This window comes from Halichoeres trimaculatus, unplaced genomic scaffold, assembly GCF_033239565.1.
Source record: "Halichoeres trimaculatus isolate MK-OKI-2021-1 unplaced genomic scaffold, fHalTri1.1 fHalTri1_scaffold_9, whole genome shotgun sequence".
Classification (NCBI taxonomy): Eukaryota; Metazoa; Chordata; class Actinopteri; order Labriformes; family Labridae; genus Halichoeres; species Halichoeres trimaculatus.
In genome coordinates, this window is record NW_027437188.1 from 25,840,306 (window position 1) to 25,855,339 (window position 15,034).

General features: G+C 38.7%; 1 protein-coding gene across 7 annotated transcripts in view; it reads left to right on the forward strand.

Moving 5' to 3' along the window:
- Positions 1 to 15,034, forward strand: part of ncam1b (neural cell adhesion molecule 1b) — a 96,845-nt gene continuing 81,811 nt past the window's right edge. For 6 of the 7 annotated variants that reach the window (XM_074678993.1, XM_074678995.1, XM_074678994.1 and 3 more), the window contains exon 1: positions 1 to 291. In XM_074678993.1, the coding sequence (XP_074535094.1) occupies positions 240 to 291 (52 nt within the window). In that variant the 5' untranslated portion in view covers positions 1 to 239. The remainder of the gene's footprint in view (positions 292 to 15,034) is intronic. The other variant, XM_074679000.1, reaches the window with a different exon arrangement.

Consider the following 15,034-nt stretch of genomic DNA (forward strand, 5'->3'; position numbering starts at 1 on the left):
TGCTTGTCAGTCAGACTTTGAACAGTGCACTGGCGCTCATCATCTCTACTAATCTCTGGCCGCTGCTTGTCATCAACGACGCTGCCGCTGACAGTTTTCACCGACGAGCTCAGATTTCTCCGTAGATTAGGATGAACACTTGCTGAGAAAAAAAAGCAGTAAACCGGAGGGCAGCACCGTAGGGACCGAGTGGAGATAAGACGTTAGCTTCCCCTTTTAACGTTTATTCGGGAGTTGCGATGGTCCAGTCAAGGGATATTTTTCTAGCCTTGCTGCTTGTGGGCTGCACAGGTAAGACTGTGTTTTATTGAGCCTTTTCCTCTTCGAAATATATGTATATTTTTTAATGTATCTGCTTGAAATTTCATCCCCCTGCCCTCTATTAGTGGTCAGGCATCCCCTCTCCTCCCCGGTCGCCCCCTTTCCCTCCTCCCGCCCGCACGCGCCCTGTGTATCAGGTGCAACGGTAACGGTACTGCGACTGCTGCTAATTAGCTTACAGGCGACGAGTGGGGGGATGTGTGTTTTAAAGTAAAGACAGCTTGCTGCTAATGTGTCAGGGTACTGTTTTCTCCGGACACACACACACACACACACACACACACACACACACACACACACACACACACACACACACACACACACACACACACTCAGTGCACCACATTTACGCTGCTCCTTGCGTGACCAGACTGTGCGCTGAATTCGCGTTATAATTCATTAAATAAAACATGATGCTGTTCAGTAAGAACGAGGCATCTTATTAGATGTGTGTAATGAGAAAATTGTGGTGAAGGGTTTTGATTCACGTCCCTTTACACTCGTGTATTGGTCTCCTCTTGGACGGGACGTGTCTTGTTGTTGATGGGGGGAGTGATGCTGGGCTCCCTGCTCACATAAATACGCAAAAACACACATACACACACTGCCTCCTGGGTTTAGTCACGGTCTCCCTGTTAAAGGTACATTGTGCAAAATAAACACGTGGTGTTTTCAAGTAAAACCGTGTTTAATGAATCCACGCAGTAATCGCTAAGGATGACTTTTTGACTATGGATGCTTTCTTGGATAAGATGCATAAAACGAGCTCTTTTAGCGGGACTGTTGTGGTTTATTTTGTGTCTGGCACACTGATACAGACCAAGCACAACTTCTACTCTGAATCATCTGTTATGTAATCTGATGCCACGATAAAGGCTTTGGAACGAGATCCTCTAAGTTGGTAAAAATGTGTCCTTATGTAAGTCAAAATGAGGGGGAGGTGTGTCAAATTACATTTGCAATAGCTTTTGCACGCCCATTATTTTTTATGATTCATTTTTTTCCCCTCAACACAGTAAATTGTCATGTGCTCACGGTTGGAGTACTCCTCTCATTTCAGGCCCAGGATTTTTCGTGGGATAGCCTTTAATCCTTTATGTACAATCCGATGTGTGCAGGGGTGTTCCTGAGGCAGGAGAGGGAGTGAAGCCCTCACTGCATTGTTATGATAATGCAATTTCTCCTAGGTCTAATGGAACATTTGATGTAGAAATGTGAACTTGTAAGACTCTCAGGATTGTATTCAATCTTCTTCTTGTGCAATAATTTAATTTAAGTGTATTCTACAATAACATTTGACATGTGCACTCATTATTTTTCTATTTTTGTCCATCATTTGCACCTGACCTAACCATTTTTAGAACTGTTTTGCAAACTCGTCTTTGGAAATCCTTTCAGCTTTCTCAAGGGATTAAAATGATTTTTACAATATTTGATGAAAATTGAAAACCCAGGGCGTCTGCAAAATCTCCCCTCTGTTGCAACACTGGCACCAAGCAAATGTCTTTCCACCCCAAACAGTCATTAGTGAAACTTTTAGCCTGATGTAGTCATTAAAAAGCTTAAACAATCATGTATTACATTGCTGTCATCAGTTATGTGTCACTCCAAACATACACACAGATTTTCAACATTTCACTGTCATTATTATTATTTTTTTCTTTTTTTTTAATTGATTGAATGACGACCAGGATATTTGGTGTGAGGCTGATACAATATGAATCTCAATCCATGCTCAACAATCCGATGCATTACATGTATGCAGCAGTTTCTGGTGCAGTATGATACAGTTCACTCCACAATCAGGATACAGTTCAATTCAGCATAATTTGGTTCAACACATTGTGATTTGATGTAATTCGATGTGATATGGTGATGTAAAAAGTCAACACTATACAGTTCCTAGTTTGATTGGGCTATTACTCAGATAATCTTTGTTATAACCGCAAACTGACAAGCTTATGGAAGGGAGAATTTCCAAAAAAAGGAAATTATTCAAGTGCAATAAGGAGGAAAAAAAATTAAAGAAATGCAGCCCACGCTTCTCCTCTTTGTAGGCTCGCTGATGAGGGTCATCTGGTTCTGTGTTGTGCACAGAAATATGAATAACCCTAGACTTAGCTTTACAATTCCATTTAGCTAACACTTTTGTCCAAATTGACAATCTTTACTGAGCAGTTGGAAATTTGCTCAAGTTACACTAACACCTCTCCAGCTATCAGCCCAATTCCCTATCTTCTTCCATGCTGGCATTTGAACAGGTGACCCTTTCATTACTAAGCCAAGTCCTTTTGGACTGAGCTACTGACATAGCTCATGGTGGACACAGTGCATCTTGACTAGAGCTGAAACGATTACTCGAATGATTCGAGGTACTCGATTACAAAAAATACTCGAGTAATTTTCTCCGCCTCGAGGAATCGTTTAATTTTAAAAAAGATCCAAGAGTAGTATTTCAAATAGAGCTGAGGCCATATTAAGAGAGTTTTCAGACCCTTCAAGCTACCTCTTATACAAAATAGCAACTAGCAACAAATCTAGCTTCTTTTCTGGAGTTTGGAGACTAATGGGTCATTCTACGAAACGGGTGCCATTTGGGTCCGCAACATTTGACGAGATGTATAAGGCACAAAAAAATGTGTCAAAGTGTGTTTACAAATTTTGGAGCTAACAAAGCAAGTGCTCTTATTGACATGCTGTATCAGAAAAGTCTATTTCTTAAAGAGAAACATTTTCATTCGAAAAATAACTGCTCTTTAAGCAAACAAAAATGTATTTTATCCGATTACTCGATTAATCGATGGGATATCCAGTAGAATACTCGAATACTAAAATATTCGATAGCTGCAGCCCAAATCTTGACCCTAAATAACAAACCCTCTTATAATAACATAAAAACTAGGGCTGGGATGATATGCTATTCTCACAATTCAATTCTATTAGAATTTTTGGGGTGCCTATTTGATTTAAATTGCGATTCTTTGATTTTATGATATTTGTGATTTTTAGTTTGCTTTTTTAACACCAGACCATGTGAAAAAGTTAAATAATGATGATAATATATACAGACTATATCAAGAGCCATATTTTCCTTTAAAATGCAAACCACCTGAGTCAGAGAGAAACATTTCACCCTCTGCTGGAGAAAAGTGGTTATTTTTTTTTTCCAATCGAGTTTATAAACAAAGACTGAAATGAAGAATTTGAATTTCAAAAAAACAAACAAACAAAAAAAACTTTTTTTTTGGCAAAGAATCACAATTTTGATATTGTCAAACAAAAAATCCTGATATATCAATTTTCAGTTACTTTCCAAGTAACACGAAGCAACAGGTGCAATACTGTGATACTCAGAACTGGAGACTTGCACAGCGCTAAAGAGTACTGGAAGAATCTTCAAAGAAAATATAAACCCAGAATAGAAAAAAGAACAAGGTCAAGTACAAGCTTTGCAATGTAGAACTGTAATGTGAATGTAGATAAATAATTTCCATATCTAACTAGCCCACAACAACTTTACACAGTCATGAAATGGATTCTTATCTCCTTATGTCTGATAAGGGGTGGGGATTTGAATCATCAGTGAATAGTTGTCAGTGATCTAATGAAAGGTGTGCTTCCTTGAAATGCTTGTTCCTAGAATGTATTATTTCCATGGAATAAGAAACTTCAGTTTTTTGTCTTCCAACAAAAGGAGGTGATAGCCAGTGGAGCACGGCAAAAGTTTGCGATGCTTTGCTTCCCACTCTTATGCCCAGGTAGCTGTAGAGAAAACTAAATCCAGGGAAAAGGGTGAAGGGAACTGGCACTGGCCTCTGTTTGTCCACATTGTGTTTCTGCTCTAGGTGAGCTTTACGGTTGGTCGTTAGCTCATTTTGCAATTTGCATCGAACTTTTCAAGTTGTGAAAAAAATGGAGTGTCCCCAAACTTTGTGTTTGGAGTCCTCAGATGGAGTGTGTATTTCCTCAGACTTTGTTTGGGGGTTTTGCACAACTCCTACACTTTTCTTCAATGCAGTAGTATACATCAAGTGTGTAAAGATATGCATAAAAGATGTAATCACATCAGAATTGGATCATTGCAGACTTTTAACTGATACTTCTTGATTTCATTCTATAATTGCATACATACATGTATGACATGGTGAATCTTTCCATCACTTTAATCTTCAGTCTCAAAAACTTGATCCAAGTTGCATAACCCTCTGTGAAAGTAAGCAGTATATCATTAATTTTTGGATGAATAAAAAAAACAAAGGTTGTTTACTTTAGCTTCAGAAAACAATAATCTGCTTTAAAATTGCAAGGATTTAATAACTAATTAAAATTCAGGATATAACTGAACAGCTTAACTGACAATGAAAAAATAGTTTGCAGCCCTTTGGTCAAACATACGATAAGCAAAGAAATGAAGGTTAAACTGTGCTGCCTTATGGACATGGATATAACAGAGATTACTGTTAATTCCTGTGTTGTTGAGCCTACAATAGATCATCTCTATTCTCTTCTTACGTAAAGCAGACAACCATTTGTAAATGGATTTTCTCACATATCCTGTCACTGAAGCTGAAATGTTTATTTTAAATCACTGTGTGATGTCGTTTTTTGGAGTGTCATACTCTGCACTGATGCCAGAAGTAGATTTTTTAATGTGAACTCTGGAGTTAAATGTAAATGAAAGCAATCCTTTAATAGATGATTATATGGTGTATAACTGAACTGAGATTAAGAAGGGATTAACCACCTCTCCCTGCTCTCTCCTCTCTGCTGGCTGCATGCTGTTGAGCCCCTTGACGTAATTATTAATTGATACTCCTCAAACTGATAACTGGAATATGAGAGGGCTTCTAGACTGCTTCTGACAAATGAAATATAACCTTCAGAAGTCAGAGCAACAACAAAAAGAGGAGCAAACCTGGGCAGCAGGGAATAAAAGATGAGTTCCTGTGTCCTCATCCTTTGTTAGTGATGAATTGTACGTTCCCATATGGCTGGTCTTGAAATAGCAAAACGTGGCTCTCTTGTTTACAGTAGGATTGTTTCACTTAGTGTGTATTACATCATCAGTCAGGTCATGTGGACAGGATGACGTAGCTTAATGCTGCTCCACTTACAAAGCAAGATGGAAGCATGGCTGACCGCAGGGCAACCACGGAGAGAAGCTGCAGTCTTTTTTACATCTGACTCTGCCTCATGAGGATGATAAAGCTGGCTGTGTGTCCAGTACAAGACAGACAGAATTTGTGATTAGAGATTGAATGCTGTTCAAGCAGTACCCTTAGCTATCGGCTGAGATTTGTGCAACTAGAATTTTTTTTTTAAATATACATATATATATATATATATATATATATATATATATATATATATATATATATATATATATATATATATATATATATATATATAATTGTGTGGAGGCTACTTAAAAATTCAGCTCTCCATATGTAACAAATTCAAAAAATACAACATGCAGTCTTGGTTCACAAAATTCGGATTCAGTCTTACATTTTAATTTTAGTTCAGCTTGACACCACCATTATGTCATTATGTCTTCTGAGGAAGACTTATCAAGCACAGATTACCATTAATTTTCTTCATTCCCGTAGACTATACATAGAGCGGACGGCATGGCTCCACCATTTATTGTTGTATAGTTTTGAAGCCAAAATACCCCCATAACAGGCGCAGCCATTGGTAGCAGTTGTGCAGCCAGAGTCTGCACAGTAGAGACTGTCAGGAATTCTGGGAGAATCTGAGTGGGTGACAAAAATTATATATATATATATATATATATTATATTAGGGGTATAACGGTACACAAAAATCACGGTTCGGTACGTGCCTTGGTTTTAGGGTCACGGTTCGGTACACTTTCGGTACAGTATGGAACAACGCAAAACCATTTGCTTGTTTAGCATGTTTATTAAACCAAAAACTTGCCATTATACAGCGAGGGGGGAGGCTCTTCAAGCGCCTGTTGGTCGTTGGCACCAGCCATGATGCACACAAGCTCCTGTGGCTATGGAAGCTCTTTGATATTCATCTTCTGATTGGCTCACTGTGAGACCTCACATCCACATGATATGCACATGATCGCAAAGCACGAATCACAGACCACTTTCCTCATGAATATTAAAACACCTTCCCTGCTCAGACAATCATAGACGAGTACTCACTTGAATATTAAAGAGCCATGTGCAGCGGCTAACGTAAACTTACTGTACACGTTCAAATACAGGACCCGAACGGCCTTATGGAGCGGTTTGGCACGGATACATGTACCGTACACCCCTAATATATATATATATATATATATATATATATATATATATATATATATATATATATATATATTGGATTGAAAGCTTGATTGAATGCTTAGTCCTTTACTGTTACTACTGGGCCTCATCAGACCTATACTATTCCGATTGCTAATAGGTTGCAACAGAATTTCTTCATTGATGATTGATCTTATTTTGAAAAAAAAAAGACTATAAAGACCAAAGATAGTGAGTGCTGCATTTTGTGATATCTCTCAAAGATTTATTGAAAATGTCTGCAACATTCACAAAGTGATAAGTTAATCAAGTGTTCATATGTCAGAGGCTAAACCAGCAAAAATTTTGCATCATTTAGTCGTTCAGTTGATCCTTTCAGGTCTACAAACGGTCACGCCTTGGTGTTCATGGGGGCTGCTCTGTGTTCTGTGTATCAGACAAGCGGTGTAAGAAATTGAATAGAAAGTAAGCGCAATGGTGTGGGAATCAGTTGTAATCTGCTATAAACCAAAGTAGCAACCGTGATGGTACTGTCAAGTGCATTAGTGCAAACTTGACTGCGAGTGTGTGGCAGCACTCTGTGAAATCGTACTCAAATAAGACGGACACACGCGTGTTAGGGGATAGGTGCATTAGGGAAAATCCAGCCAAAGCAGGTACAAAGCTTGGCCGGGTGCATTTTTCCCTCATCTCTCTGTGATTTTTGTTTCGTCTTATCAAATAACTGAAGCTGCCAAGAAGGGAGTTGGTGCTGACAGGCTGCTGCTAAGCTTTAGAGGCTGTTTATTGAACCAGAATGTGTTTTAGAAAGGAACTGATGATGGGAAAAGAAAACTACTGGATTTGGAGACACATTCTGGGAAACAACCGTCAGCCATGCATGTGCTAGGTATTGTTTTCTATTCAGACTCAACAAATTTGCACGTTATCTTAACCGTGAAACAAGCAGTGAAATACCAATTCCCATTAAATGAAACTGTGATTTTAAAGCTAACGTATCTCACACATCTTTTTCCCTAATCTCATGGGTGTCATTGTTCTTCGTGCAGTATCAGGAAGCAGGGGAAGGGAATGTGGTTCTGTTGCAGCTAGGACTGCTCGGCTCTTTAGTGATGTGGAGTGGATCAGACAGATCCAGGTCTGAGAGAGTTGAGTGGAGATACGTTGCCTTAGGATGCTTTAAAGATGACATTACACACGCACGTGGCCCTGTGGATTTCTGAGGAAGGAACAAAAACATCCTCTCCTGAGGGTTTTCTCACAAGAGAGGCGCAGGCTGATGGTTCAGTCGCTGTTTTTGCTGTGATTAGCACAAGTTGTGGTACTGCCCTTATACTTCCCCTGTGTGGTTTGAGCTTTTTTATGGGAGATTAGTATTAATCAGGCTTAATTCAAGACTGCCAGACAGGTTAAACACAGCGGCACTTAAAAAGAGACCTGGGAGACAACTTTGTTGTGTGTCTTGTTAAGACTGGAGCCACATACCTGCCTGGTTACAGTTTTCCTGAGGTCCTACCTCAGTGTGAACAGTTGTAGATCTCTGAGCAATTAGAAAATGAGAATAGTTTGTCCTTGTCATTCATTGCGTTAAAAAAAGAGGGCAGCTCTGTGAACATGGATCCCTATAGACGTGTAACCCTAGATTGTTAAACGTTGAGGCGTTAAATGGCTTTTCCACCTGTGTGGGACAGAGGGACTGGTTTATGACAGGTTGTTGCAGACTTTGTCAAAGTTGTATGAAGTGTCAAAGAGAGGAGGTTCAATGGTTACTTATATGTCAACACTTTAGCTCAGCAGTTTCTACCTGGTTGTTTTCTTCTGAGTCAGATTTCCCATGTTCATTCATGATCCTCTGGGAGTGAGCCATCCTCTTCTACTTGTCACCACCAGGAAATAAACAGCCAGTGATGTCAGACCCATTTCTTTTCTCTAGTAGATTCATGATGATCAAGAAGCAGTTTCCATCTAACTTCATTCCATTTATTTCGGTGCAGTTAGTTTTGATGTTTAAGTCAACTAATTAATTTGACGTGCTCTCATGAAATTGTGTGCATGCAGCACAGCACGCTAAAACCTGAGGCTGCTCTAAACCAAGGTTATAATAGTTTTACATTTCTCTTTGGTTGTTATTTCTATTTCAATTTCAGTTTAAATTTTATTTGTTTTTTAAGCAGGTTTTCTAGTTCAGTTCACTTTTCATTTTTTGAAAATGCTCAGTTTTGGTTGAGTTTTCATAAGTTTCAGTGTTAGTTTAAGTCTTGTTTGTGTGATATGGTAACCTTGCAGAGCAGACGGACCTGCCTGATTCAGTTTCTGAACTCCTGCAGATCCATCTTACCAGGCTCCAATGACCAACGATTTCACTCGGCTAAATTCTCTGGCCCAAGGGAACCAGGGAAGAGAGGCGGGAGCTGTGGGAGCAGACGTGACGTCAGCAGACTTTCGTACTTGTCAGCGTTCCTTTGATTCTTAAGTTAAATTTATAAAAACGGAAGCTGTCGTGTAATGCCTTTTTCACAGCTGTTTCTCGTGATTCAGTAGTTGTTCATCTATTGTTTCTTAGACGCATCAGCTCACATAAGCTACGTCATACCGTGGCTTGATGTGAAGTGGTCTGTGGTGAGTGTGTTAATCAGAACGGTTGTCCAATCACCAGCTGCAGATTTTTTTTTTAAGTCCCGCCTCTGAAAACAAATCAGAAGAGCTGCTACCCAGATGGACTTGTAAAATAATTCCATGGCGGATATGTGAAACTGTCCGACTGGCGTGTCAGGTTAGTGATATGGGGCCAGATTAAAAAATGTCAGGAAGAGTGTTTGCACCATGCAGATGGTTAAACAAAACAATTTGTTTATATATATATATATATATATATATATATATATATCTATAATAACCTTATCCAAACCCAACTCTTATGATATGGTGCAAGACTACGAACGTAAGTATTAGACTATCTGATGTTTTTTTTCCCTTGTAACTCTATTGTAAACAATCTGAATTATTATTATAATCTGGAATTAATCCAGTGTGTTACGAGGCTTAGCAAAAATCATGGGACAAACGTCCAAGTCACTTCATGTTTAAATCACCTCACATGTTACGGACTGTGCAGACATGATCTGAAACAAAGTGTCAGAATGACAGGGGATACGGGAGTTAACAGAGATGGCATAATTGCACCCCAACTTCTTCCTGGAGCTTTTTGAAATCTCAAGAAACAGCGGTGCAGCAATTCCTCTGCAAGTGAACTACTTTGCATGTTGTCTTAAAATATTTTGGTTCATCGTGCATACGCACAGATCGATGAGAAGATGCCCAGATCAGCTTGATCCAATACTTGAGATGGGGATCTGGGCACCTCTGGTTAGTGTTGGGTAAAGTTAGGGCTGGGGGCCACCACACCTGCACCACATGAGTAAAACCCAGATTTATCACTTGACAAATCCTGATCTGATGTATCATATCATTTTTACCTTTTACTGCTCTGCTTAAAAGATTCTACCAGGTGCCATCTTGGGGACAAATTTCTTCCACTGCATGGTGAAAATTGCGCGTAAAGCAATGGTGCCCTTGCCACATGTGTCAGCCTATCTACCTCAACAATTCACCTTCAAATAAAATCTGATTTCCCATTTATCTTGGTTCTGTGGTGAACTCGAAGTACTAGCAGGCTCCCTTTCTTCCTGTCAACGTCTACTCAAGGCTGAGAAAAGGAAGCAAAGAAGCAACCCAAAATAAGTCATCGCTGCCTTGTCTGTGCTCCCCTCAAGAAGAAACAGGTTTAATAATCATGACTCTCCACGCTGCAATCCTCTGTGAACTATCCCAGTCCTCTCAAGTCAAACTCCTGAAAGCTAGCTTAAAATACGTCTGATTTAAGAAAATGAGTTCATGTCTCATCTGACCATAATAAAGCAATATGCTGTTGGCGAGGATTTAGCTCTCGGCTTCCTTTGTGTGGCGTGTAAAGGGAAGCTGTGTGAGTGTATCTCCTCATGCATGCATGGTGCAGTCCTTATTGAAACACTATAGGATGCATTACCACGCACAGACCAGGGAAAATTTGGATTGCTTTGCTTCAGGCCTTCTTTTTATTCACTCACCATAATGTGTCACCATCTCTAACATCACACTCCTCTTACGGGCTTAGTCATTCCCTGGCAACTTGGAGATACCTACTTTTACACAAAGTCATGACATGAATTAATAGTACGCAGGAAAAAAATTCAATCTTTACAGAAGTGAAGTGACACTCATTCAGGGAAAAAAGCTGTTATTTTTAATCTCTAATTAGATCACACTAAGAAGGTGCTATCTCCAGAGGAGCTGTACCAGCATTAGCTGTTTCTGATCCATTCAGCAGGCAGGATCCACTTTTCAACCATGTCAGTGATTCCCACTGATAAGCTATAGTTAGATAGCCTGCAGAAGCATTATTACAGTCACTCAAGTATATTTTAGCCTTCTTAGTATTTTAACACCATAAAAAAGTTGAATGATGACATTCACAGCAGTGAAAAGAACAGTTACAGTGTTTTTAAATATAATCTTGCACAGATTTTACCCAGGCTTTGAAAATCATCTACTAATTTTCCACTCAAAGGGTTTTTGGGCATAGAAAATGTGCCTACTCATAGGCAAAGATAATTCATAAGAATCACCTTTTTATAAATGTATTCGCCTGAAGCTTCAATTCTGTTAAGTGTTGTGTTATTTCCAAATTGAACACATTTTTGTGGGTAGAGGGGTGGACTTTTAAGGGACTAGTAGGAAAAAAAAGAAATTAAGTATGAGGAATGGGAATTCACCTTTTTTCCTCTGAACTCCCCCCAATACAATGGTAGGGGAAACACTTTGTTGTCAGAGCACACTTATTGTTTTATTTTTTTGTAGAAGATTGCACATAAGGGACTGAACTAAATACAGGAGAAACATTTTGGAGGCTTCAGTCACTTACACAGCATCTGTAACATGTTGCAACGTTTTTATTTCTATATATTGCATGGTGACAACACTAGTTGTCCTGAATAGTATTAGAAAGGATTACTTGATAAATCATGATATCTGTATCTCCCAGCACTACCCGAAGGGTTCTTCAGTAGAAGGCCTGTCACAATAATCAATAAATCGATTAACCGAACGATAAATAAAAACGTCCTCGGTAAGTTTGCCAGCCTCGATAAACTGACACGTGCATGCATGTTTGTTTTCCTCCTCTCTTTCGACCAAAGAGGCTGAATGAGAAGATGGCTCACTACATCTATCTTTCCTAACATCGAGGTGCATAGGTTCTATTGCGGATTTAGCAGATTTATAGTGGAGTGAGCATCTGTCCAAAATGCGATCTTTGGGGTACACACGGAAAGAGCTGAAGAGAGCGTCCTGAGGGGTAAGGAGGAAACACACGCAAATATGAGTGATGGCACGAAAGATCCGGTTCTTAAGCCGCCTGCCACAGTCCCAGTGTGGGAATATTTTGTTTTTCATCAGAATGAACAAAGTGTGAGCTCATGAACACCAACGAGCTGATATGTTGTATTTGTTTGAAAATAGTGGCGACGAAGAAGAAGAAGGAGAGGTGCAGCGGAGCCTTGTTCTTTGACAATCCACTCTTACTGAGGCTTTTGGTCTGCAAAGTAAATAGAAATAAAAGCACCAAATGGTGGGCGCTCAAAGACAGCTACATTGCCAAAGAAATGCAGCCCTTCAATACTGTTGAAAACCAGAAATGTTAAAGATGTTTGACAGACAGTACGGATTGACTGGGAATAAGTAAAAATTACAAACAATTCAGGAACTGTATAAATTCTGTTTTATTTAGGCTATATTTTATTGTTGTTGGGTTTTTTTTGAGTTTTGTTTTTTTTTAAAGACAGGGTCTATGTTTTACTGTTTTTGATTAGTATTAATTATTCTAATTGACATGTATTTTTTTCTAAAAGAGAGTCCATTTCATTTTCAATATATTTTTTTCTCTTTCTTGTTAGTTTAATTTATTATATTTTTTGTTTAATTTATTTTATTTAAAAGATCCTGACCTTTTAATTACAGTTAAATACTCTTAAGAAATTTAAGTTTCTTGCTTTTGATATGGTGTACTCTCTTTATTATCCCATTTATCATAGTTACATCAATGAAACAATTGGAAAAAATAATCAAAATAATATTGACAATAATGTCGTTTTTCGGCAATAATATTTTGGAAAATTATTGTCTAACAAAATTTGTTATCGTGACAGGCCTATTCAGTGGTAACCACAAAGGACACAAGTGGCTCTATATAGATTAATCTTTCTTCAGAAAAGGGAAATATCATGTTTCTAAAATTTAGTGTTAAAAAATCAAAGTACTCAACTTCAATTTTGCATCTGTAAGCAAACTACACCAAATTGAATACTAAACACCCATAAGCCCTCATTTATCCAAGTGTGGCACCAATTAGAGTAACTGTTTGGAATATTTAAGGACAGCTACACAGACAGGTCCCTCCACAGTCTGATTACTGTAGCTTTCTGTCCCACCATTATGAAAAATCTAGCCTTCTTCAGCTGCTTAGAGCTTCTCTGTGGGGTTTTTCATTCAAATTTGATCATAATTTTAGTAGGGTGATAATTTAGTCACAGTGCAATCTGAGACCTTGACATCCACTTTGACCTCTTTGTCTGGACTGCACATAGAGGCTTGTGGTGATTGAACCCACTGAATAATGAATGAAAAACGGTTTGGTCATTACACCATCTCTGACCAGCGGTTTCCCTTGCAGCACGCTGAGGAATATTGCTATTGTTAACGGCCTTGTAGCAGATGGCATTAGGACATTAGTACTTTCTGCATGTCCTTTTTCTCGTTTTGACAGCCCTTTTTCCCTCTAACGGAGACATATGTTACTCCTAGCTGGAATGCATTTCCCTTAATACACGATGAGTCACGACAAGCTTTTTTTTTCTTCAACGCAGAGAGAGTGTATCACACAGAGACATTCACACTTTTTCCATGGCAGATCCTGTCCCTTTTCTCACACCCCAGCCAATCAGCTGTAACCACTGAAGCCTGGGTGTGAAAGTAATTTTGAGCAGCCATAAAAAGAAAATTTTGAAGGTGTTTTCAACGAGGCTGCTGATTGCTCATATTAATGGGCAATCTTGTGGTGCGTTTCACGGAGCAGTAAGCAGAATGCTAACAAACACACCCACTGGACAGCAGGTGTAGCTGGGAGAGGAAGAGGGTTAGAGTCTGTCTCTGAGTCAGAGGTCACTTATACTACAGTTTACATCTCTGAGTGCTGGTGTTCTCAATTTATGTTTGAAAAGCCAAAAATGTTTTTTGGGGATGAGTTCTTATTATTTATTCTTAAAATTATAGAGAAAACGTCTTTGTATTTGCTTATTTGTCTCATACATAAACTTACTCTATGGTTGGTTATAAAATATTTTTATTTTCTGCCTGTTTCATGTCAGTTGGCGCATGTGCACAAGCAAGCACAAGTCCATACTTTGTCTGCTTGCAGAGCATTAATGGCAGTGATAGGTGATAGAAAGCAGAGGAGCCATATTTCAGACTACTTTAAATATGATTACCTCTGCCAGGGAGGTTATGTTTTTGGGAGAGTTTGTCTGTTTTTTTGTTTGTAAACAACATTACTCAGAAACTAACGAATCTTGATGAAGTTTTCAGGAAATGTTCAAAATAGGATAAGGAAGTAGTGACTAAATTTTAGAGGTGATCCAGCTCACCGTCTGGATCCAGGACTTGTTTAAAGGATTCTTTGTTGTTGTGAGATAGGGCTGTTTTCACCATATGTGTGTATAACTCCACAATAAATGGTAGGATTGCTTTGCAAAACAATACAAGAAAAGGTCACCAAAATTTGTGGCAGATGTAAAAGTATGATCCAGATCCTGGCAATATTCTGGATACTAAGATCTGGAATAGGAAATATGCACTGGGTCATCATAATTTTCAACACTGACAGGTAACAAATTATCATACAAACCTGTAACTAACACCAAATTATAGCAGACAGTCTGCTAAAAAGAAGTATAACATTAAAGTAGGTCTAGAGTGTTGCACGACAATTACAATATGCTTGGCAGAGGTCTGGGCTCTTTGAGTGCTTTTCCAGTTATAATAACTTTGAGTATGCAAAACATCTCTCAAGTTAAGAAATCGAACTTATCTCAAAGTCCATTTAAAAAGCTCACAAAGGCAGGCTAACCTAGCTTACCTATTCAAGGTAAAGGAGAGCGCCCAGTCTAGGGATGGGTACCTTTCACATTTGAAACGATACGGTACCAATGCCCGGTACCAGGCAATTGGTATCAGTACTCAACGGTACTAATTTCAGTACTTTTTTGTGTTTATGTGGTAAAAAATATTAATTTGTTTAATAATAAAATGTATATTTTTTTTCAATTTAACATATTTATTCTT